The sequence below is a fragment of the Sycon ciliatum genome, chromosome 1 (genome assembly GCF_964019385.1).
Source record: "Sycon ciliatum chromosome 1, ocSycCili1.1, whole genome shotgun sequence".
Lineage (NCBI taxonomy): Eukaryota > Metazoa > Porifera > Calcarea > Leucosolenida > Sycettidae > Sycon > Sycon ciliatum.
Window position 1 is genome coordinate 46,558,037 of NC_088643.1, and position 24,140 is coordinate 46,582,176.

General features: G+C 46.4%; 3 protein-coding genes across 6 annotated transcripts in view; 2 read left to right on the top strand and 1 right to left on the bottom strand.

Moving 5' to 3' along the window:
• Positions 1-590: 590 nt before the first annotated feature.
• Positions 591-3,370, top strand: LOC135804879 (uncharacterized). Its single transcript, XM_065318853.1, has 3 exons — positions 591-1,320; positions 2,589-2,681; positions 3,348-3,370. Exons 1-3 carry the CDS (start codon positions 591-593, stop codon positions 3,368-3,370), a joined length of 846 nt encoding a protein of 281 aa, XP_065174925.1.
• On the top strand, positions 2,995-11,506 carry LOC135828995 (ribonucleoside-diphosphate reductase subunit M2 B-like). Of its 2 annotated transcripts, XM_065341410.1 has the most exons (11): positions 2,995-3,115; positions 3,542-3,603; positions 8,314-8,533; positions 8,621-8,685; positions 8,921-8,995; positions 9,170-9,241; positions 9,434-9,524; positions 9,693-9,840; positions 9,978-10,137; positions 10,382-10,492; positions 10,650-11,506. In XM_065341410.1, the coding sequence occupies exons 2-11, from the start codon at positions 3,556-3,558 to the stop codon at positions 10,803-10,805; spliced, it is 1,146 nt and encodes a 381-aa protein (XP_065197482.1). In that variant the 5' UTR covers positions 2,995-3,115; positions 3,542-3,555; the 3' UTR covers positions 10,806-11,506. The 2 variants fall into 2 exon arrangements, with proteins under 2 accessions (XP_065197482.1, XP_065197486.1); XM_065341414.1 differs by lacking the exons at positions 2,995-3,115; positions 3,542-3,603 and adding an exon at positions 5,309-5,368.
• Positions 11,507-15,040: 3,534 nt separating this feature from the next.
• Positions 15,041-24,140, bottom strand: part of LOC135829018 (uncharacterized) — a 17,709-nt gene continuing 8,609 nt past the window's right edge. For 2 of the 3 annotated variants that reach the window (XM_065341437.1, XM_065341429.1), the window contains exons 6-11: positions 23,044-23,180; positions 22,525-22,611; positions 20,009-20,103; positions 18,852-18,908; positions 17,596-17,652; positions 15,041-16,524 (exon numbers count right to left, since the gene is read on the bottom strand). In XM_065341437.1, the coding sequence (XP_065197509.1) occupies positions 16,417-16,524; positions 17,596-17,652; positions 18,852-18,908; positions 20,009-20,103; positions 22,525-22,611; positions 23,044-23,180 (541 nt within the window). In that variant the 3' untranslated portion in view covers positions 15,041-16,416. The remainder of the gene's footprint in view (positions 16,525-17,595; positions 17,653-18,851; positions 18,909-20,008; positions 20,104-22,524; positions 22,612-23,043; positions 23,181-24,140) is intronic. The other variant, XM_065341421.1, reaches the window with a different exon arrangement.

A 24,140-nucleotide genomic window follows, 5' to 3' on the forward strand; every position in this document is an offset into this window, starting at 1 on the left:
CACTCGGCATATGCGCATGGCCTGGCCTAGCGCCTGGCTGGCGCGGCGGCGCCTGCATATGCACGTACTGTGACGTAGATCTACGTGTACATAAAAAGATCATCACGCGATTGGCGGCGTGTCCATGGTGAGAGGCGAAGGCGTCCCACGCAGCTCGCAGGAGGAAATCAGGCGATTTTTCAAAACTTGTTTTCAACATAATAATTTATACTTTTTCTTTCATTTCTGTTCCAAGCCAAGGTGAAAGACACATGCACAAACTTGTAGTCCAAAGTTGATGTTGCACTTGGTTTTTGTATTTCTCACTGCATTGGAAGTAAGTAGTGAGGCAGTTGCTCTTAGTTCTGAAGAGATACCAGTCATTGTGCAGTCAAGTTGCTTTTCCGTCATCGACATCCTTTTGCAATGAACACTTTACTGGCGATATGATTGGCCATTGGAGGGCCCTCCTGAGTGGAAGACGGATAGCACCATGTTCTCTGTGCCAGGGAACTTGGATGATACGCTGGGCATCGACAAAGTCGGCCACTTCTCGATATGCTCACAACAAAAAACGTCGCATGCTGGAGCTGGGTCGGAGTAAGTTTGTTATGACTGGTGTTTGCACAGCAGATACGTACAATCTAAAGTTACTGCCCTCGGTGGTGCGCCAGTCCGATCGCTACTCCCTGGTAGATATTCACAGTGACTGCCGCAACCATGTCATGCATGTTCGTGAAGCACTGCCCAGGGGCTTGGCCCGCAACATCTTTGTCTTCAAATTCGGTGCTGCCGTTCTATGGGACTTGCCGGACATTGATACCACTGCTGATGTGTTAGCACTGACCAATGATCTACTGAGGCCTATAGAGCGAGGCTCTAGTTATCACGAGTCAGACATCGCTGAAGACGTGGAGCAGATGGACTACATTGTGTCGGCGGCGTCAAATAAAACGTTTGTTCGTGGAGAATCATTGGTGCTGGGTGTCGGCATGAAACAGATTCCAGGCGCCGACACCGGCGAGTGGGTGGACGACCAGGTGGCGGTGTCGCATGCGCTAGCAAAGTCGGTCAGGCTCTCGACGGTGGAAGGGCAGTTGCAGAGCTACGTGCACGAGTGCCAGGAGTTGCTCATGAAGCCCAAGAGACCGTCGAACAAACGAGAAGCGTGGCTGCGCATTCTCGATGTGACGAGCCTGGACACGAAGGCCAATCATCCGCCGGTCAACATGGATGATTTCTATTGGGAACGGAGGGAGCAGGACGACCTCCACGGCCACGTGCTGGGTGTGTTCGACTACAACAGACGCATAGCCGAATTCAATCAGCAGCTGGCATGCTGTAAGCAGACCGTGTCGTGTAACTACACGCATGCTGTACGCGTAGCCGAAGACAAGCATACTTACTGGATTGTGGCATTGATATTTATCAGCATAGCCTTGGGCTATGTGGACTAGAAATCATCTTTACATGCCCAACCTGCACCATTACGGCCACTTGCCTAGATCCCAGGGTTCTAGCCAGGAAAACTGTAAGGGGTGGAGGGGGCAGGGGAAACCAACAGTTTGCCCATATTTTTCCGTGTTCTACCTTGTCACACCGAATGCAACGTACGGGCGCAGCGAGCACCCAGAACGATTGGCTTGTGGCCACATTTTCGTTGTGTGAACTGGAAAAAAACATTAAAAAATGAAACACATTAGACCAATAGGGTGGTGCACTACCAGAGTAGGGGGGGGGGGGGGGACTGCGCCCGTTACCCCTACCCCCCCCCCCCCCCCCCCTTTGCCTAGAACCCTAATATCCTATTATTAGAAAGTCAAACACAGGTATTAGTATTGCGGTGCTGTCACTTGAGTACAACTATCATAATTATTAAATTTTAACATCATCCCTTTTGAGCCACGGTCCAAGCATAAGAGGCAGGACTCTCACCGGTGTAATTCTACTATGATTCAGTCTATGACCGGTACATGTACATGTATAATTATCTTTTCTCAATGCTCTCAAATCTCAATGAAAGTGTGTACTACATAATTGACTGAATTTTGCTGTAGAGAAAAGGCGACATTGGGTGTTTGAAGTGTTCGCTTTGCCATGGGTAGCTAGCCAGCCAAGGTTGAGTTATGAACCTGTGGAGAATGCGCTGCACACATACAGTACATGTACAATGTCATGTAATACTCCTCAGCTTCACCCTCATGAATAGGCCAGTCATGCCGGGACCCGCAATTTTTTCCTCGACTAGTGTCAGAGCTGGACGTTGAGGATCTGTCCCAGAAACGTAATCTGCGCAACCTCGGGCCAGAGTGCAATGCTATAAATATACTTGAAGTACAACCATGTACATGTACATTTAAAAAAAAGAAGAAAAAAAAGGAATAGAATACGAAGCTTGTGTTGGCTGTGACTCCGAGTTTCACGCCTATGGCGATCATCAGACAGCAAATGATCGCCATAGGCGTGAAACTCGGAGTCACAGCCAACATAAGCTTCGTATTCTATTCCTTTTGTATGAAGCTCTGCACCCCGGTGCATTGAGCACTCTTTCGAGGACCACACCCAACCTTCCGTGTGTACATGTACATTTATATTGTACTTATTTGTAGCTGTCCTGGTGCCACTGCCAGTACCAGTACCGACCCGAACTGCCGAAGTCTACAAAGATTGGGACACTGGTGATCTTGATTCCAAGCTGCAAGGTAGGTCACCTACTGCAGCCGACCATGTCGAGTCGAGAATCGAGATGGCCATATGGAGACTACTTCGTACCTGTCATGTAATTCATGCACAGCTGCTCGCGAGCCGGCCTCGTATCGGGCTCGGGCGACGAACTGCACGAGTGCACGTGCCATCATGTCATGTGGGATGGAGCATGTGACAGAGGTCCGGAGGCGCCTTGGTGGCTTCGCGACACACTCGATTCCAGCATCGACCGATGTCAGAGGACTTCGGGAACGAGGACGTCTACCTGGTCTACTTGTTGCACAATAATCAATATTCAATAGCAAAATGCAAAGCAGAAGACTCTACTGACAAGGTCGAAAACCACTGTTGTCTTCAGCCAATGGCCTAGACATCCGCGTTGTTTTTGTTCAACGCCAAGGGAAGGCGAATCACGCATTCAGAACAAGAAGTGAGTTCATCAGATGTGGAGTAGCAGTATTTCTACGGTCTGGTATTATAGTATTGGACTCGCTGTCCAATTTGAAAAATGCAAATGCATTTGGCAGTTTTAGATTGCTTAGAACCAATTACTTTATGGAACAACGAAGTCAGCAGGGCATAGGGTAATATTGTCTGGCGAGTATTCTCTGGCACATGTACTGTGTCTACATTTTAGTACTGGTTGTACTCCATGCATGCAGGACAGCCGTACGATCCTGCGTAGGCGCCGACACGTGCACTTGTAATTGTCCACGTGCTGACTGGTTATACTAAGCCTATCTGTTCGAAGTTAGTTTCCTCTGAACAGTCAGTAATCGTGTCTACTGCATACTATTGTGTACGCCATATAGATCAGATCCACACAGTAGTGTTGTCCCTTGTTTTCGTACTGCAGCTCATCAAACAGCAATGTCGTTATCCTGCGCCTCTTGTGAATGCCATCAGCCCTCAGTACGGGTACGTGGCCAATATATTCCGTGTGTTTCGTATTTCCTCTGTGCATGATAATTGTATGTAGGAGTGCATAACCAGATAACCCGTCCCCCATACCCTTGCTGTATGGTATGACCAATTGGTAACCAAAGCAATTCTATCGCAACTTCGCATGGTTGAAAACCAGTACCTACAGTACTACCGGGCGCCAAACTACTTGGTGAAGGGGGGGGGGGGGGGGTGAGCCCCATAGCCTAGGCCGTTCTTGTTTTCATGTACAGTCTATGCACAGTCGAGGAATCGCGCACATGTATGCCATTGGTTTGCTGTGCTTAGCGAAATCTTAGCCTGTTCGTTCTTTGGCGCTCTGCTCTATGGTACCCGGCAGTACTATAGTATCAGTAATAGCAAGAGTCCATAACCCCCCAGAGTGTGCAACTCCAGGTTGGGGTCTGGCGCAACGAAATCCAAACATTGCGTCATCCGGTCCCCGGGCAAGCATGGGCGGATGGGGCCATGTGCATATCTGGTACATCCGGCGGGGGTTCCAAGTAAAGTTGAAGCAAGCCACGGAAGTGTCACGTAAAACGTTTGCTCCACGGGCTATGCAGTGTCAGCAGAACGGCTTTGATTTCACAGTCACAGAATTTTTTTATTTGAAGAGAGTTTCTCTGCTCGTTGTCTGAAAAGCTTGTATTGGGAGAGTTCGTGACTCCAGGATAGCAAGAATAGGCATGGATATAGATTTACAAGATTTGATGGAAATAGCTCTTGGCACACGGCATGAAGACCCGATCGATTTCGAAGTAGATGTGCTTCAACCTGCTCCTCAGTCCCATTTTGGTACAATTTCCAACACTCGACAATCGAGAGAAGAAAATGAGGAGCCCAGATCGAGCAAAAACTGACGAATATCGTCCACAGAGACACTGCACTCCGGCGACAATGGGGAGCGCTTTGCTTTAGGTTCAACAGTGGCCATTGTTCTTCTCTTATCGGAGAGACACTCAAAAGAGAAAACTGTTCGACAACTCTAAAATAATTCTTTGTGTACTTGAGCCTTTCAGTTTCAGGCGTGTTACGTGGCCGTGGATTCGTAAAGAAAGACCCCAAATTGGGCAAACGGGCGAAGTAGGTCCGGGCCAAACTTCCCATTTCGTCATAGCTACTCACTACATGACGTATGAAGTTTGGATTTCGTTGCGGCACTGACTTGTGCTGAGAAGGATCACGAGTTGCACACTCTGGGGGGTTATGGACTCTTGGTAATAGCAGTAAAGATACTTTGAACTGCAAGCTAGTGGCCGCATCCTCGGCGATAATAGTAAGAAAGATGGTTGCAGTTGGTTGCTCGTGTCGTTTGAGCTGGAGCCCCCCCCCCCCCCCCCCCCCCGGACAAATACAGCAAGTATAATCATGGTGCTCATACAGATGCGAGGTTCCGACTCATAAACCAAGAGTCTATGACCTCCTAAGGGTATTGCATGTACTATAAATTTGCTCTCTGAGCTATGGGTGCTCTGTATGACACGCTGCCTTCAGTACAATTATAGTCAAGCGATGATCAGGGCAGCTGGATTTAAATCTTCCTTCTTGGTACAGTGAACGAGAAATGGTTTCACATGGATACTCGTGAGATTCGGTGGACTCGGAGTCGATGCCTGTAGTACACAACGCCTTACACTAAATCCTTCTGAAGTCTCTGCTAGAATGTTCTTGCAAGCTCCACCATAGCAGATCAACAATGACGCCGATGGCCACGCAGACTCCCAGTTCGTGGCTGACTTGTGTAGGTATTGCGACTCGCCGGACCCCATAATATGACTTTGATTGTATGGTTGCATGCTCTTGGAGGTGGACTCCTGATAAAATGAGTGCATACTGATAACGGCACAAGTGTGACTAGGGATGAATCTGTCGAACACATTCGAATCCCCAGCCATTTGGGCCTGACATGGGATGTGACCACTAATCAGCAACTGGTTATCCACTTGTTTTACTAGTTGTTGGAAATGCCTATCAATTGCCTGTCAGATCAGGTGTTCTGCAGGAGGAGTGGTGTTACTATTAGGCCACACGTTTTTATTTCTATGTTTCTCGTCACCTGAAAATCTAAAAACGTATGCGAGAGGTGGAAAAAAATAAAAAATGACCGAAAAATAAAAAAAGTTCATTAGACCTTTGTTCACACTAAAATCTACCAATACACCATGCAAAACAGCATCCATAGTTAGCAACTACTAGTAGTACAGGTATGTGGTAGGAGCTTCTGTCACAATCTGTGCATGTGCAGCTAGATTGCACACAAAATGCCATCCTTGCATCAAGTGTCGCGCAGGCCAGGCCACATTATGTACATGTTCATGAGTGTGCTGGTCCCCACATGCACAGTCACTGCAGCACAGTTTTTTTCTTTTTTTCTTCCAGACTCCTGAATCGTATGCGCGCGGGTGACAAGAAACATAGAAATAAAAACGTGTGGCCTTACATGCTGGGATGAGTGCACCCACAGCAGAATTTTTTATTGTGTCATTTTTGACAGAAATATGATCAAGTATAGGTACTTAATCACACGTAATTAGTGTAAGTAAAAAGTGCGCATGCATTTCTGCGCTTGTCTTGTAGAGACAGTGTCAGTTCATCAGGTTCAGGACACATGGATCTACCTTTCCTTGTTCTGCTTCGACTAGCATAGCTACAATGTAGAACTTCTTTGTATTTTTGATCTCTGACTAGTGACTATGCATGATGGCATCAGTGAGCCAAATGGCTATGAAAGACCGATGTACGTTTTTTATTGTCCAAAGACTGATGTCATAAAAGAATTCCGCTGTGGACTGACAGATCGTCGAGTTGCACACTCTTGGTTGTGTACTCTTGAATATACTCTACTATGGCTGCGGTATATTCTCAGCAATGTGCCTGCATCCTGTTACGTGTACGGTACACGAAGTAGCAGTGCAACAGAAGACAGCTACCACACTCGTGTTTTTCTTCATGTCCGAAAATACGCTCTTTTAGCAGAGTTTTTAGTGTAATTTTATTTTCATTATTATAAGCTGATGAACTTATACTCGGGGCTTCTGCATGCAGTGAACAGTAGATTAGCCAGTCCACTTGCAAGTTTACCAAAAACTCTCACATTTTGGCGCAAATCGTCCCAATATTGACCGCAAATTGTGCTGCGAAATTTGAGCTTTTCTTCCGCTTTTTTCCCCGAGGACGGAGACTGAGAAGCAAGGAACTTTTGAACAAAAGAACAGTGTCACGGTTGCACACCGCATACCGATGCATTTCAAACACACTGTGTACTCGATGATCTCACCGGACGTTCTAGAAGCCCAGTCTCTAGTAGAAGCCCAGTCTCTAATATAAGCCCAGGGTCCGGACTGGTTGAGAAAATAATAAGCCCAGGGCTTATACTGGAGATAATACGGTATGTATGGTGTAATTCAACTTTTCGGCATGAGCTTCTACATGTCATAAAGGACACTTGAAACTAGGTGACTTTTGCTAGAACTTTGGTGGTGCTTCGTGAGTCAACCGTTTTACTGGTAACGTCTTGTACGTACCGATGACCTTTTGACAAGTTTTTGTCAGTTTGCCGAAAAAGTTCGATGTACGACTGACTATACACACCGGAAAATACGGTATCTATCGATTGTATGGCTGAAGAAATGTGATTTCGGTGTCTGAAGGTTAAGACTTCTGTCTATCTTCTTCACTAGGCCGATTTTTCAGCCGATGCTCCGACTCCAACATGAAATCGGCCGGCTGGGTCGGACCTACACACACACACACACACACACACACACACACACACACACACACACACACACACACACACACACACACACACACACACCATTGGACGCCCATCGCCAGAGGCGATGATAGCGATGCTACAGCAGAAGCCAGAGCAGCTTGTGCTGGGATTGTACCACTCAACAGCTTGCAAGGCTGAAGAATTGACCGCCACTATTCAGCCTGGTCTACACCACACAGCTATGAAGTGGCTTTTTTCTGGCCAGTGAATCCCTACACACACACACACACACACACACACACACACACACACACACACACACGCGCGCGCGCGCGCGCGCACACACACACACACACACGCAAATTTGTCGGAAACGCGTGCGACAACACCAGGCAATTTTGACATCCGCTTGTAGCCATACATGTACATGTGTACAGTCATGTATCATCAAGAGTATCCCCCCCCCCCCCCCCCCCCCCAGCGTATAAGCGTTATGATTATACTCTTGGTATCATCAAGATTTCGTAACCCCCAACAGGCAACACTCAACACTGTCTGTCACTGACAATAGTCATGAACTCTTGCTATGCTCAGTCAGTGCACATGGTGCATCAGACTAAGGCGTAAGGGCCAGGCTTAGTAAGGGCAAGGCTTGTGTGTCTCTGACTCACTATGACTTGTGCTAATGCGATTGTGCGATTGTACGTACATAGTCTTGTCTGTACAGTCATGTGATTCATGTACACGTGGGCCGATATTACTGGGGACATCCCCTTTCAGCGGTGGCATGTCTTGTAAGTGTGGTGGCGATGATTGGCTGTCGCCCGGGTGATATGTCAGGTCGCGGGAAATTAGAAAAACGTGCTCGCTGTCCTTTGATTTCATTTGAGCGCCAAAGTTTACTCTTCGTCGTTTGTTCTTGAGACCGGCTGCACCTCGTTTCTCTCCTCCATTTCTTGTCTTTTTAGCCGACCACCAATCCATCTTCTTGCACAATGTTGACGGCAAGCAAGCCAGCCCCAGAACCCGTTGAAGTGTCAGTCACTAAAGGATCCTCTGTTGAAAAACCAACAGAAGAACCTGAATTCCGAGAGGAAGATGAGCCACTCCTCAGAGAGAACCCGAACCGATTTGTCGTTTTTCCCATTCAGTACCACGACATCTGGCAGTTCTACAAGAAGGCCGAAGGTATGTAGATTGTGATTCTTGTATGGGCTTTTCTGCGTGTTCAGGTTTCAGCAATGCTTTCTCCCTTTTATACTTCGTGTAATTTAGCATCATTCTGGACCGCCGAGGAAGTCGATCTCTCAAAGGATCTAGGGGATTGGAACAAGCTGAAGGTAAAAATCAATTTCAGTTCGATCGCGCTGATATACCTGATGTGATAAGTGTCTTATAAACGCAATCCGAGAATATTGTTTCTTTCAACGGTTCACCGCCAATGGGTGCCATTACATCGTGTGTGCGAAATGGCGCGAAATTTTGATTTACCAGAACAACGTCAGCTGCATAGCGATGTCAAGATTGCTGACTTGTGTTTACATGTTGGACGTTGTGGTCACTTTCCATGTCCAGGATGACGAGAGGTATTTTCTCTCCCACGTACTGGCCTTCTTTGCCGCCAGCGATGGCATCGTCAACGAGAATCTGGTGAGTGTCCGTTTGTACAATGACCATGTGTGTAAGTCGATCGTAGGAATCGTCACGAACACGCTTTTTGCGTGATTGTGCTACATTGTAGCGTACCATACATGCACGTGGTAAAGATCTCACTATGGCAATGATTATGTACGTTCTCGATTTCTTGGATCTTTGTCGATGTAGGTCGAGCGCTTCAGCAAGGAAGTACAAGTCACTGAGGCAAGATGCTTCTACGGATTTCAGATCGCAATCGAGGTGAGTATGATACATGTATGCATGGCTCCAGTACTGGGCTACACTTGTGTTTGATGGATATCAAGTGTGTAATTGTGACGTCACTCGTCTGGCTTGGCAGGAACAGGATTTCCTGTGTTGATGATCCCCCACTCTTCTAGCATTCCAACCAATTTGCCTTTCTACTCTGGCAACATCCTTGCTGTTCTACAGAACATCCACTCGGAAATGTACAGTCTGCTCATCGACACCTACGTCACTGATGCCAAAGAGAAGCACCATCTCTTCAATGCCATTGAGACCAGTGAGTTATTTGTGATCTGTGTGTTCTTTGCTGCTATATATACATTGGATATTGCACAGCACCTGCCTTCTCTTGGTACAGATCGGAGAAGTCTGCATGGGTCCGGTGTGGGGGCATGCCGGTGTCTGCCTGCTCTTGCTTAGTGTCTTTCCTCTCGTTCTGGTACAGTGCCGTGTGTGAAGAAGAAGGCCGACTGGGCACTGAAGTGGATCAACAGCCAGGAAGCATCGTTCGGCGAGCGTGTCATTGCGTTTGCTGCAGTGGAAGGCATCTTCTTCTCAGGATCATTTGCCGCCATCTTCTGGATGAAGAAGAGGTGAGCTGGCATTCTTCTAGGGAGTGAGGTATCATGTCATTATATGGATCATTTGCCTTCCTTTGGCCGTGCATCATGACAATCATGTTATTTCAGAACCTGTGGTCCATGCTATTGTCATGTTTGTGTGCGTGCAGGGGACTCATGCCCGGTCTCACATTCTCCAACGAGCTGATCAGCAGGGACGAGGGTCTCCACTGTGACTTCGCTTGTCTCATGTACAAGCATCTTGTGCGCAAGCCGTCTCCAGCGCGCATCACCCAGATTGTTACCGAGGCCGTCACGATCGAGCAAGAAGTGAGTTCTCCTGTTGGTGTGTGCATCTTGCTTTTAGTTGATGACATTGACCGGACTCTTGTTCCCACTGCCTTTATGCGCCTGACCCAAGTGGTTAGTTTGTTATTTCCAGTGGTTCAACTCATGTCATCCTTTTGTGTGTGTGTGTTGTGTCTTCTTTGCAGTTCCTGTGCAATCTACTGCCTTTATGCACTTGGCCCATGTTTTAGTGTTTGGTTTCTCATTGTTTGTGTATTGTTTGCAGTTCCTGTGCGATTCCTTACCATGTCGGTTGATCGGTATGAACAGTGACCTCATGAGCCAGTACATCGAGTTTGTTGCAGACCGTCTCCTTGTGGCACTCGACCAGCCCAAGGTATGCACCATTCTATTCGATTCTGTCTCTTTGCTGTATGTATGGCTACTCTCAAGTCATCGTGCTAGAAAATTATGTTTTGTTTGAATTTGTGAGTATTCTTCACGTTGTTAGTTCCTAAGCCCCCTTTCCTGCTTGGTCTGCTGTGTTGGTTCAGATTTGGAAGAAGGAGAATCCTTTCGACTTCATGGAGAACATCTCTCTTGAGGGCAAGACAAATTTCTTTGAGAAGCGTGTCGGTGAGTACCAGAAAGCTGGTGTCATGTCGAATGATAAGGACTCGCATGTGTTCACCCTTGACGAAGATTTCTAAATACCGACTCATCCAACGTGTAAGAAACCCACCATTTGCTTTTTCTTTGCGCTGCCTGGTCCAATCTGCTTATTTATGTATCGTAGCTAGAGTAGTCAGCTGAGCTTTGTCTTTTTGACGTTAGGAGCTGTACACATCGCTTTCCACCACTACTGCGTGGTGCTGGTTGTAGCTATATTATATTTTACCTTATTGTTGAAGTCCTGCTGTTGTCCATAGTTCTTTTTATCTGTACATCTTCTGGCTTGCTGCCGTATTGAATCAAATAAGCTGTGAATAGTGCCCGTAACGCCTGATTTAAACCTAATATTACCACTTGGCTGTGTGAACGGATCACTCAGCAGCCACCCTCTACATATTCATGAAATTCGCCCCATAATATTTGTACGTTGCCATAAAACTTATTTTCTCATGAAAAGATCTATCTGAGCTTGGCACGTGTCATCTCCTTCTTCTTTTTCACGCGTGCATATTGCCCCACCTCCACTACAGGCCTATCACTGGCAGATGCACTTTCTTCAAAACAGTGCCACCTTCCTTGTGCTTGTCAGAACCGATGATCATCAATCATGTAGTAATCGCTTTCTTCTAGAGTGACAGGCTTTTCTGGCATTACATGTACATTCTAGTACTCATGTCTAACTTTTTGTATTGTCTAGTGATATTGTGCCGTGTGCAATAAAGTCGCACTTCCAACGTGATACTTTGTATCAGGAAGCAAAGACGGAGGTAATTTTGACTTGCAGGTATAAGCCATGCACCAGGGGAGGCTAGCCCTTCCCAGACCCCCGTGAATTTTGCGGTTGGTTCCACATACATGGGAGGGTGTGGTCAAATACTGGTACATATTTTGGAAGTTCCTTGATGCAAGTTGCGGAATTGGCACAGATGTTCTCGTCGCAGATTTGGCTTTTTCAGCTGCAGAATGCTGCACGGAATTAATTTCTAATACTAATAGTTGCCGTGGAATAGACCGATCCCCTTATTATTGTCTGGGTTCGAGCAAGGGGGCAACTCCGCAGTCGCGTGGGATCCTGCTGCACACACGCGACCAACCTCACCTCAGCTGTGCGTGACTTCTCGCATGCGAAGTGCAGAGCACGCGAAATCTACATGCAGTGCAAGCCTGTCTACAAAAATGCCACAAGGACTTTTGATTTGAGCTGTTTTGTTTTTGTTTAGACGTCTTCCTTTTTACGACTTCAGGATGCCTTCTCAGGATCATTGCTGCGTTCCTCACTGTCAGAACAGGAGGACGAAGCAAACAAGCAAACTCCTTTCCTCGTGTGGAGCCACAGCGGCCTGGAGCAAGCGGATCCAGGCTATTCCCCGCGAGGAAGGACGTAGTTTTAGGGTCACTCTGAATATTTGAGTTGCAGCGATCATTTCGATCCCGAAATCGAAATCGTTTTGCCCAGCTCTACAAGGGCAGGACGAGTCCAGGAAACCAATCAGCCGTCCTACGGTGCCAGGTTTGCTTTTCGCAAGAGAGTGCAGTCTGGACGCCCTGCTCCCCATGCTCGCAAAACAGTATTTGCTGAGCCTAGTGCAGTTCGGTCATGGAAGTGCAGCGTCTGCATCACGAGCTCCCCATGCTCGCAAACCAGTATTTTGCTGAAAGGCAACGGCACTTTGAGTTGGAAAGGAACCTGGCTTAGTGCAGTTTGGTCCTGTAATGGAAGTGCAGCATCTGCATCAGGAACTGGCAGCAAGTAGAGCTCGTGTACAGAGTCTCGCGGAGCAGTCGGACGATGTGAGGACTGGGGTGAAGAAAGCCGAAAACAGCTTACGTACAATAACATAAAGAAAGACTCTGAGCCGCTCCAGTTTCTGACTGGTTTGCCTTCAGGTGTTTGGACCGCTCTGTGGGACTTCTTTGAGCCTAGCCGAGAAAATGTACTGCGCCGCGCCAGATCTGCGAAGACGGAAGCTGAGGGACGGCGGATACAGTTGGAGGTGGCCGTAAATCGCCAATGAGCATGTAATGGAGGATCAGCTGCTATTGGCATTGATGTGTCTAAGCCTGGGCCGAATGGAACAGAAGCTGGCATGCGTGGCACAAGTTAATCATCAGTTTCACGGTATATAGCTAGCTGAGCTGGAAAGATGTCTTGTTCCTCCGTTTGGGCATGATCCCCATTTGGGCGAGCTGGCGAGATGTTCAGTCATCAATGCCATGTACCGCAAGACATTCTGCATTGTGGATGAAACAGTTCTATTTTGCCATGCACTTAGGGTTCTCGCACCGGCACTGCACAAGACCCAACAGATCCTTTGCGCTCTTATTTTCTCCCATGGTAACATTGCTGATCACAACACCCGGTAGCCAGTCGCAGATGCAACCAAATCAACCAGGTTCTCTTACTCTTTTTTTTCCAATACTGAAACCAAAGGTATACCAATATTTGCATCGAATGCTGATGATTTCAATACTGTCCACCAGTACAACGCATTACCAGACTGGCATATAATCTTGATATAAATATTATCCCTTTCGCAATCACTGTCATTGCTTTCTTAGATCTCCAATCATCAATATCGGACCATAAACCGTCTATCATCTTATATTATATCATCATTAGTATCCTGCTACTATCCTCCTCGAAGATGAGCTCGAAGAAACGAAACAGCTGTCTAGAGGTGTAAACAATATCTGTCAACGGAAGTGTCCTTGCTGTGCTGGTGTGTTTATGCTTCGTGCATTAGTTCGGCCAAGAGCGCATGGTGGTGGCGGGTTGAGGATGTAGTACAGCGGAGTATGACCGAAAGCTCTGTCACAATGTATTTTATTAGGAAGGTATAGAAACGGAAAAAAACTATCTTCATCTTGGGCGTAAACAGCCCATCTCACATTAAATATACTAGAAAATAGTTCACTCGGAACATGCAGTCTTCCTAAGAGAGAGAGGGGGGGGGGGGGGCGGGGGAAATATTCATAGGTTCGAAAGAACCACACACACACTTTGCTGCAGACAGCGGCAAGCTTTGGCCCTCGTGCTTCGAAGAGGGAGCAATCCACTGCGCTACGCTTGCGATTAACAGCAAGCTTCGACTTTCCAAAGGTACGACTCATCACTGGCTCTGGGGTAATGTTCCTGGAACAAATGCCCCATTGCCGACTGAGGGCCAGGGAGCACGCAATCTGCCTTCCTGGGGGAGAAGTGTTCCAGCACAAGAAGCAGCACGAATACATGCTGACAAAGACCACCACCATCACCACCAGCCGGCACACAGCACACTGTTCATCAAACACCATCCACTCCTTCCATGTGTTTGCACTGTCCTCCTCTAGCTCTTCACGCTCAACAAATACCACGCACTGTTCATCGGTTTTTTTATTGCTTCCTCTGGGTTGGCTAGCCCTTCGACTTGACAAAACAGCGATCACCACTGCTATAGTCGCTTCCACCAGTGGCTTTTCCTGTCTTTGCAAGGTGTCCAAAGATGGCTGCTGTTGTCACTACAGGCAAATCAGAAGTACTTTAGTGGCTGATGTCCAACTAGATCGTTGGAAAATCGATTTTTCCACTTCAGGGCTGCTGATCGCGATCGCGACTTGATGACTTGGCAGCACCACGGTTACCTTCATAGAAGATGGCTCTGGAGAGGAAAAGGCAGACCAGAAAAAAGGTTACTATTATCTTCAGCACCAATCTCAAGGAGAAAGAAATACGGTCTGCTGTAGCCTAGGCACAAAATAAATCTCACAACACGATTCGCGATTCGAATATTTCAACAACAAAAAAACTCACCTCTGGAGTAACTCCTGTTTGTGGCCCGAGATCGTTCCCTCCCGTGCCTTGAAAAAATCCTGCAGCTGCATCACAGTCGACATGTCTCTCGGAGACTCTGCTCCTACCAGCAGGAGGTTCAGCACCGCTCGAAGCCATAGCAAACCACTTGAACTAAGCAGAAGACATTCCAAAACAAACCTGAAACACACTGTCAAAGATGCTGTCACGTTCAAAAACTAGCTCGATCGCGAGTGAGGTTGCCCCCGTGCTCGAACCCAGTATAATAAGGGGATCGGTCTATTCAGGATGGGGGGGGGGACACAATACATCATCAACAGGTTAACCCGGTTATGGACTCCGGATAGCATCATGACGTCATGAGTCCATAAACAAGAGTATGCAACTGTCACTATGCAGTACATAACCGGTCGAATTATGTACTCTTGATAGTACATGTATATGTATAATTCGAAGTAGGGTGAAACAAAAACATGTTGAATGTTTGCAGCAAAGAAACCTGAATAGAAGCCGATTTTTTGAAGCGCGCCGTGACACAGAAGCATGGTTTGAATAGAAGCCGCTCCCCGCAAAGTACATGATTGTGCGAGTACATGCGTGGCAGAATGCACTGCACAGTGCAGACTGATGTCGTTGACGTAGAAGTATGTTTAGAATAGAAGCATGACTTGAATAGAAGCATGGTTTGAACCCTGGCTTATACGGCCGCCGCAAGTACAGCTGCTGTTATACGCCACATTACTGCAGTTTGTTCTTGGTACATATTCGCTGTCCATTGTTGAACCTCGCTTATCCAAAAAAACTACTCTTAGGCATTCTTGAAGTGGGTCTACTTGTCGCTGGGTGGGGATCCGAAAGAGATTCATTTTCTACATTGGGGTGGCGTTTTCAAAGTGAGTCGGTTCGCAATTCGGATATGACACAATAACATGTTGTGAAGGTGCTCCTTGACCTGATCTGGTTACCAGGATCTCAGTTTCTCAAATTTGGTGCCAAAACTCTTCATTTTAAAATGTGGAACTTATAAGAGAAGCACGTGGCACAGTAAGAAACCGAGGAGGGGGGGGGGGGGGGGGGCAGATGGCATGCTTCTAAAGCAACGAGCAAGCTAAAAGGAGAGAAAAGAAAAATACATAGCATAATTATTTTGACCACCAGCACTAACTAGTAACAGCATAGTTCTGGAAGTAGCTAGAAGAAAATTGAACACATACGCTACCAAAGAGTGCAACAACATTTCAGCATGCAGTATCTTGAACACACAGGATAAATATTGGGCACAGCCGGAAAATGGTAAATACTATAGTAAAAAACCCTCTTTCTAATTTTGTGTGATAAAAAAAGACTTTGATCAAGCGTGTCTCAACAATGTCAGTAATACGTATATAAACGCAGATGTAGCCACAAGGCATGGCTGGGACTTTAACACCACCAGTGAAACGAAATGACAGCTAAAAATAAAGTAAGACATCTGTAGCCCACACTGCCAGCAGCATATTAATTATTAGCATCATGGCCGTACATGTGTGCCCAGTGTGTATATGGCCATTGGCAGGACTCGACTAGACTGTGCATGTGGCCTCTATGCTGTAAGTGTACACTTGGTGTGCGAGAGGACAATGGATCAGCTCATCCATATTTGGGAGAAAACCGTCCACAACTGTAGGTAGGTACGTGTAGGTACTAGGTGAGTGGTAGCTCCAACTTGCACACTCATATAAGGGCATTAGATCTGTGATCAGGCTTGAGCTCACGCTCAAGCAGCACATCCACTTTCGGGACAGGAAATCCGGGCAAGGCGAGCATATAGCCCAGCCTGGCCAGTGACCATGTGCAGCCAAGGTAGTCTTGGGCACTCTCTACGCGTATATGGATATAAGCTCGGTGATCAAGCCAAACACAGCGCCGAGTGCATTGCCCCATACCACCAACCAACCCAGGTGCTTGCGAATCATTTTCTCCACCAGCTGAGCACACCCAACAAATAACAACGAACAACATTTTAAACCACAAGGTGGCTACTGCGTGTACATGTACATCATGACTGTATGTAACTGCACATGTACAGGTGGAATCCTGATAATTCCAACCTCAAAATGCCAGGAAAAAACTTCTAATTATGCGGACATTCTAATTATCCAAACATGAACCCACAACACAATATGTATGTCAAAATGCTCAAATGGCCACGCAGAGTTGCGCTATGGACCGTAGACACATATTTCACGGACACTGAGCTGACCGGCACAGCCTGCTCATGCAAACTGAACTGACCAGCACAATGTGCAGTGAACTTCGAATTACACTTTGCTAACTTCGAATTATCAGCACAAATCCCACACATTTTCTATGTAAGTGGAATCTGTGGGACTTCTAATTTACCGGACATATCCAGTTCAAGGTTCGAAATATCAGAAATTTTTATGTGGGAATCGTATTGATAGAAATCGGTCCTGGAAAAACTTCTAATTAAGCGGTAGGTCGAATTAAGCCTGTCCCTGCGGGAATTTGCGGAAAAAACTCTCGAAAACTTGCACAAGAAATTGCGGCAGAAAGTAACAAAAAATGCGACGAAAAGTGCGGAATGATGCAGAACTTGCCAGGAATTCGCGGAATTATTTGCAGAAAATTGCGGATTTGGGCCAAATCACGAAATTTGTTGCATCATATCTGCTCGGGAGTCGTACTGTGCAAATAACCTACAGGATCATGGAAAGAACTGCGTGAAAAGTGCAGAAAAATGTGAGATATAGTGCAGAAAACAATAACAAAATGCGGGAAATCGCGGACTTTGCTGAAAATCGCGGGTTTGGGCCAAAATCGCGAAATTTGTTGCATCCGTGGAATCGCAATTTCCTGGAGGGACAGTTCAGCCATATTCGAATTATCAGGATTCCACCTGTACATGTACTTGCAACTGACCAAAGTGTTGCAATACAAGACTTCTACTATCCAACTAAAAGGAGAGAGAGAGTAAAAGAGTGGCAGGGAACGAAACACGAGCAGCGAGCAAAAGACACCAGCACTCATCCTCTAACCTCTTTCACTTTAGGAGGGGTAAACTCTTGAAGACGATTCGACATCATTTGCTCCACCTAGAAAACAAAAAGCACATGGATGAACGGGAGAGAAATGAGCGAAGATCGTCTTGAAAACAAAGCGGTATATTCGGATGGCCCCGTGTCCGAAACGGCATACTAGTAGATACATTATAGTCCTCCAAGGACGTCAAACATGAAACCAGATGCAATACTAAAATAATAAAACATACAAATACATGTACACAAACGAATGAACACAATACTAAATGGTGCATGTCATCGGCTGATGCAAAATGAGAGAAATGGGACCACTACTCAATAAACGCTTAAAAAGGGCGCTGAGTAGGGATTCCTGTTTGGCTTATTTTCATTTCCTCACTTCTCTCCACAACTCCAACAGCACTTTACTTACATGTACGCCAAGAGTACAATCATCACCAAGGGTGTACAACTCCTATCTCCAGCTGACATGGGTCTTGTACCCATGGTGGATTTTTTAATAGCGTCATTCTTTGGCAGAAGTATGGTGCAGCGCGTATGCTTTCCCGCGCAAGTTTCGTGGATACAGTGTGAGTTCATCAGGTTCCGGACACATCGATCTACCGTCAGTTGTTCTGCTTGGACTACCGTAGCTGCGATGTACACATTCTTCGTACTTTGATCTCTGGCTACGCATGATGGCATAGGTAAGTCAAATTGCCGCGAAAGACTGAGGTCATAAAAAATTCCGCCGTGGGCTGGGGGACCGTCGAGTTGCACACTCTTGGTTACGTACTCTTGCCTACATGTAACGATATGCATGCTACCATTCTCCTTTGTTTCAATCAGAATCCTTTTTTTCTTTCTCTTGTTTTGCTTCTTTTCAATGCCATGACCCCGGCAAGAATCACCCGGCTACATTTTCAATTTTCTGGACAGCTATACCAGTAGCTTGTTTGCACAGCATTCTTGACTCCCAGGATCGCCATTGTCCTGGGCTAGTGCCTCAATTCCGCCGGAAGTAGGTAGCCTGGCACGCAGAAGTTCAGCCATTCTTTTTGTCACCTCTACCGCTGCCTCACACACTGCCCACATCCGCATTCACATTCAGTTACTTCAGTAGGTTTGAGCATCAGACAGGTTCACGCATAGTTGAAATTCTGGGGATGGGGAGTGCATTAGGTATACTGTGCAGCTTCTTGAAGACATAAGGAAGCACACAAACACACAGTACACAGTACACAGTACACACATGAACACACGCGCACACACACCTGTTCTCTTATCCGATATCCGTTTATCAGATCCATGGAGTCGAGCACTTTGACCAGCTGCACAGCAACAGAAAAAACACAGGGCAAATGTACAGTGATGGCATCACGGGGTACGCACAGGGCAAATGTACAGTGATGACATCACGGGGTATGCATAGGGCAAATGTACAGTGATGACATCACGGGGTATGCACAAGGCAGGTGTACCATGATGACATCACGGGGTACGCACAGGTGCAGATGCGCTGCACACATAAACTTGGAGTAGCCTAGACAATCACTTGCACTTTCAGCCAAGTCACTGTGATACATATTCAACCAGGTAGTGAAGATTTTTACTGTGTGGAAAGTGCTAGGTGTTGCACACTGCAGAGCATACATGTATAAAAGTAATTACTAGTATGTTCCAAACATTCCATACAGCCATTTGATGAGTGATTGAAAAAGCAACAGGGACAACTCCGCTGCAAACCTCACATAAGGCGCCAGTACAGCAAAACCTGTTGTTGCCGGACCCTGAACCAAGCGGAATCCTGTCTTGACCGGACGCATTTTCATGCACAAAAGTGCTGTGGATCGAACATGCATCCCTGAATCAAGCAGAATCCCGTCATATCAGGACAGTTTCCGCTGCACCAAGGGCGTCCGGTTAGGGCGGGCGTTACTGTACCAGTATCAGCAAGAGTCCATAAAGACCCGCCGAAGAGCATGCAACTGTGATCTCTTTTCTATGGGCCAGATGTGCGGCGCGCTGCCTCCACTACATCATTCAGCTGCAGTCCGCGCACTGCGGAAAACCAAACACCGCAGTTTCCCTCTGGCTTGAAAAGAACTTTCGTACGGAGCTGGAGTTCACGCGCCAACATTTACAGACCACGTAGGTGCTGAAATGAATCGAGCAACAACGGATGGACTTGTACGATAAATTGTGGGTTTGAGTGAATGCTTCCAGAGCGTGATGCAGGCAAGTTACGTAATGAAGGCAGCGCACCGCGCAGTGACCCATAAGGGCCATAACCACAGTTGCATACTCTTGCTTATGCACTCTTGGTATCAGTATTAGAATCAAGACGACTGTGTGTGCATGTGTGTAAGAGTAAGATGTATCCTTGATGTTAGCCTCATTTGAACACGAGGAAAAACGGAGGTCGTCTTACCATGGGTGCAAGTTCAACACCTAGACCAAACACAAACGGCTTTACGAGGCTCTTGAGCTTCGCTGCGTCAATGCCCATCATGGCGAACATAAGCCCTGCACGGAGAAAATAGACCAGCATACGTGTATACAGCCACAGAAATTCAAGCAGTGAAAATAAATGGACTAAATGAAAAGCGCCTCCTGTAAACTGGAAAACTTTTTAAAAAAGCTAGCTTTCAGTTTGCAATTCTCAAGCATTGGCAGATTCGGGCCTGAGAATGTTTGCGAATTACGACTCGGCATGCAGCTCCTAAAGTGGTGGGATCAAGAGTAGATCAGACCCACCACATAGTGGTCAAAGATTTCAGTATGCAGCACATAATTTCCGCGAAAATAGTAAATTTCCCGTGCACAAAGGCTTTCAGGTTTACCTCACATGTGCTGTAAAAGTATAATAATGCAACCGGTGTGGGGTAGGAACTTGCTCTCAAACGTGTTCTCTCAGATCCAGGTAGGCGACCTACTGACCGTATAAGGACCTACAACATTGTAAGGTCCTTATACGGTCAGTACTCCCCCCCCCCCCCCAAAAAAAACCCACACACACATGTGCACAATACATAGCATGTTGATGGCATAAAACGTCTGATTACTTATAAGGGTGCGTTCTTTTATTCTTCTGTCTCTTCCTGAAAAGTCTGCTAGAAAGAGAAGAGATGAGAATATTTTTTTGGAACGGGTCAGAAGAGATCCAGGATATTTTCCAGCGCGTCATGGCAAACAGGAAATTTTGGAGATTCTGCCAGATTTGGCAGAGGATAAAAGAACGCACCCTTAGGGTTTTTGCCAAAAAGAAGACCCAAAGTCACTTTTGTGCAAGCGCAAGTGACAAAACGCGGGAATCTTCCACTTTCTTCCATCTCAAGAGCTGGAAGAGCAAGCAGAGCTTGGCAGAGTCTGCTGCTTTTGGTAGAGGATGAGTGAACGCTCCTCCAAATTGTGGAGATTCTGCCAGATTTGGCAGAGGATAAAAGAATGCACTCTAAGTTACAACCAAGAGTGTGCAACTCAACGATCCCCTAGCGGAATGTTTTTAAAGACATCAGCGTTTAGCTGTTGCCATCATGCATAGCTAGAGATCAAAGAAAAAAGAATTTGTACATCGCAGCTACGGTAGCCAAAGCGGAACAACGGACGGTAGATCGATGTGTCCTGAACCTGATGAACTGTAACCTTATCTACAAAACAAGCTCGGGAAAGCATACGCACTTGATCATACTTCTGTCAAAGAATGACACAATGAAAAAATTCCGCCGCGGGTGAACCCATCACGGATTGAGATAGGAGTTGCACACTCTTGGTTACGTGTTTTTGTTATTAGGGACCTTTCGCACCCCGCGTACGGATACGAAACGAATGCTGATTCGTCACCTGGGTTCGAGGATTCGTCAGAGTCCCTGCGGAGAACTCGTTTTCACGAATGGAAGCCTCTTCATTCGTGGCACGCTCCGAATCCGTCAGGTACACATTTATTTGGATAGATACACATGTTTTGCAAGGTACACATTTTTCCCTTGATTCCATGATCCATGCACGTGTGCGTGTAAAAACCCGTACGCCAAACTACCGGCGCCCGCGGCCGTATTCGTAGTTGCCATGCACATTTGCATGACGACTCGCGAAACCTGAAATTTGTTTTCAACGAAACGATTACGAGCCGAATCAAACTTTCGTTTCGCATTCGTTTCGTAGCAAATGCGAAAGGTCCCTATTACTAGGGCTCAAATGGTTAGTCCGATTAACCGGTTGCAGACCGGTTACGAAGAATTAACGGTTAACCGATAAAGATAACGGTTACGCAGTATCTTTTCAGTCAATTTTTCAAGTATCAGGTCGTTGCAAAGTACTGTATAGCAGGACATTTTCGGACGGAATTTATTTTCGTACGATTTCGTACACGGCCTCTTTTGTACTAAAATTAATTCGGTACTAAAATTTGTTCATGTGAAATTATGTACACTTTACATGGGTACTGCTTGCGAACACGTGCATTTAGCATGCAGCACTGTACGAAAATATAATCCGTGCGAAAGGTCGAAATTCGACTTTGTCCGAAAATATTTCCGTCCGAAAATTTCCTGCTATACAGTATGCACTTTCGCAGGCTGTTGCACGCGTACGCAATTTCTGGGCTGTCAACTCGGTCATATCTGGTCTCTTGGTGTGAGAGTATGTATGAATGAGCATGCAACAGAATGTACATGTGTGCGTTGTACTGAATAGGGTACATTTTTTTAATGAGTATAGTCAAATATACGGTTAAAAAAAGAGTCCGCAGGATTGCCGTGACTTATAGGTTATAAACCGTTAAACCGACCGTTAGCTAAGTAGTTAACCGTTAGGGGTAAAACCGTGACCGTTTGAGCCCTAGTTATTACTATGAATTTTACAGACCTTGAGAGTAATAGTGAGATATCGACTTTCGCTTTGATCTGTCAATGAGCACAAGAACATACACTGTGGTGATGAACCTACCCTCTGGACGCGCCATCAGCTCAGCTATTTTCCTGTCAATTACTGCATCTACGACGTCCGACTGCATGATTGCTTGAATGTGTTCCTCTGCACGAGCACGTGGAAGAAAGCACATCAGTGGATATCAACATGGATAGATGACAGACAGACAACATTAAGAAGATGGAGAGGTATTTGCCCCCGCACAGATACAGACAGACAGACAGACACACACACACACACACACACGTACACCCATGCCCGGCATAGTTTGTGGCACTGCTCCGAGTTACAACAGGTGTGTGAGAAAGGCTCAGAAAGCACAACAACGAGGAGGAGAAATGCCATACTGTTGACAGCGTACGGCACACTACCAGACTACCATTCACAGCTATCAATAGATACGTGTGTGCATTCACAGGGGCCGTCTGTCCGGTAGTCCATATGAGTCTGTCCGGTATTTTAAGAATCTCGGCCTGGTCGTTCTTCGGCGCACAAGATCACCATACTGTGTAAGTTTGAATGAGGAGCCAGTCTTACCAAGATTGAAGCCAGAGAGAAAAGAGCCAGTCCGTTGATCGATGTAATCCTGCATGGCCTCTGGCTCAAAGATAGTGTCAAGAATGACTTGCTTGATAGTTTCACGGATTTCTTGAAAACGCCGTGTGATGACACCACTGCACATGCACGCGTGCACGCACACATACACACACGCACAGGGAGAGGTGTATATGTATGCACACACACACACACACACGCACGCACACACGCACGCACGCACGCACACACACACACACACACACACACCGTAGTGCATTAGGGGCCATCTGGAATTATCGATAATTTTCACGAAACGAAAAAGTTTAGTTATGACCCTCCCCCACCCACCCACTCCGATAAACGAAAAATATATTGACTTGACAACTAGAATGTACTGATGTTTCAGCTATCAATATTAATTTTTTCATAACGAAACTCTCCTCAACCCACCCACCCATGAACGAAACTGTTTCTCTTCGTGAAAAAGATCGATAATTACGGATAGCCCCTTACACTGTGTACATGTACTTGTTCACTGCCAGAAACTAATGTAAGGTCTCCCGGAAGAGGGAACAGACGTTTAGAACGAACATAGGAAAATATGCATCCACTGGTCATTGAACCACACTGACCGACATCCCCGTATTCTCAGAGTACGAGTGGAATAGAAAATAAGACTGTACGAATGTGACGGGCTCATGACACCTCAGTAAGTTTATGGGTAATGGCAAGGTGCAGAAATGAATCGACAGCACCAGGGCATCCATGAACACAGAGTAGGATGGAGAAAACGATGTGAGCACTGAGCAGGTTCCATTGGACCGAGGGCAGCAAGCTTGTCTGGCAGTGGATTGGCATGAAAAGAGCATTTCTACAGTCCAGCTTACATCCAGCGCTAGGTAGCATTTAAAAATGAGATAGCATAATATTTATAAGAATCTACCAAGAAAATTGTGGACAAATGCAACTGCATTTTGAAAGAAAAGGGGGCTTATCAACTGACAACCGCCGTATTCAGTTGCTATTCACTATATAGGAATTATGAATAGCAACTGAATAGAGTGGTTGTCAGTTGACAAACTACCTTTATAGTATAC

Coding starts and splice junctions, on each gene's coding strand:
- LOC135828995 (XM_065341410.1), top strand. CDS start 3,556: ATGTCGTTATCCTGCGCCTCTTGTGAATGCCATCAGCCCTCAGTACGG. Junction 3,604..8,313: donor GCCATCAGCCCTCAGTACGG/GTACGTGGCCAA, acceptor TTGTCTTTTTAG/CCGACCACCAATCCATCTTC. Junction 8,996..9,169: donor GCATCGTCAACGAGAATCTG/GTGAGTGTCCGT, acceptor TTGTCGATGTAG/GTCGAGCGCTTCAGCAAGGA.
- LOC135804879 (XM_065318853.1), top strand. CDS start 591: ATGACTGGTGTTTGCACAGCAGATACGTACAATCTAAAGTTACTGCCC. Junction 1,321..2,588: donor CAATCAGCAGCTGGCATGCT/GTAAGCAGACCG, acceptor ACTTATTTGTAG/CTGTCCTGGTGCCACTGCCA. Junction 2,682..3,347: donor TCTTGATTCCAAGCTGCAAG/GTAGGTCACCTA, acceptor CCATGCATGCAG/GACAGCCGTACGATCCTGCG.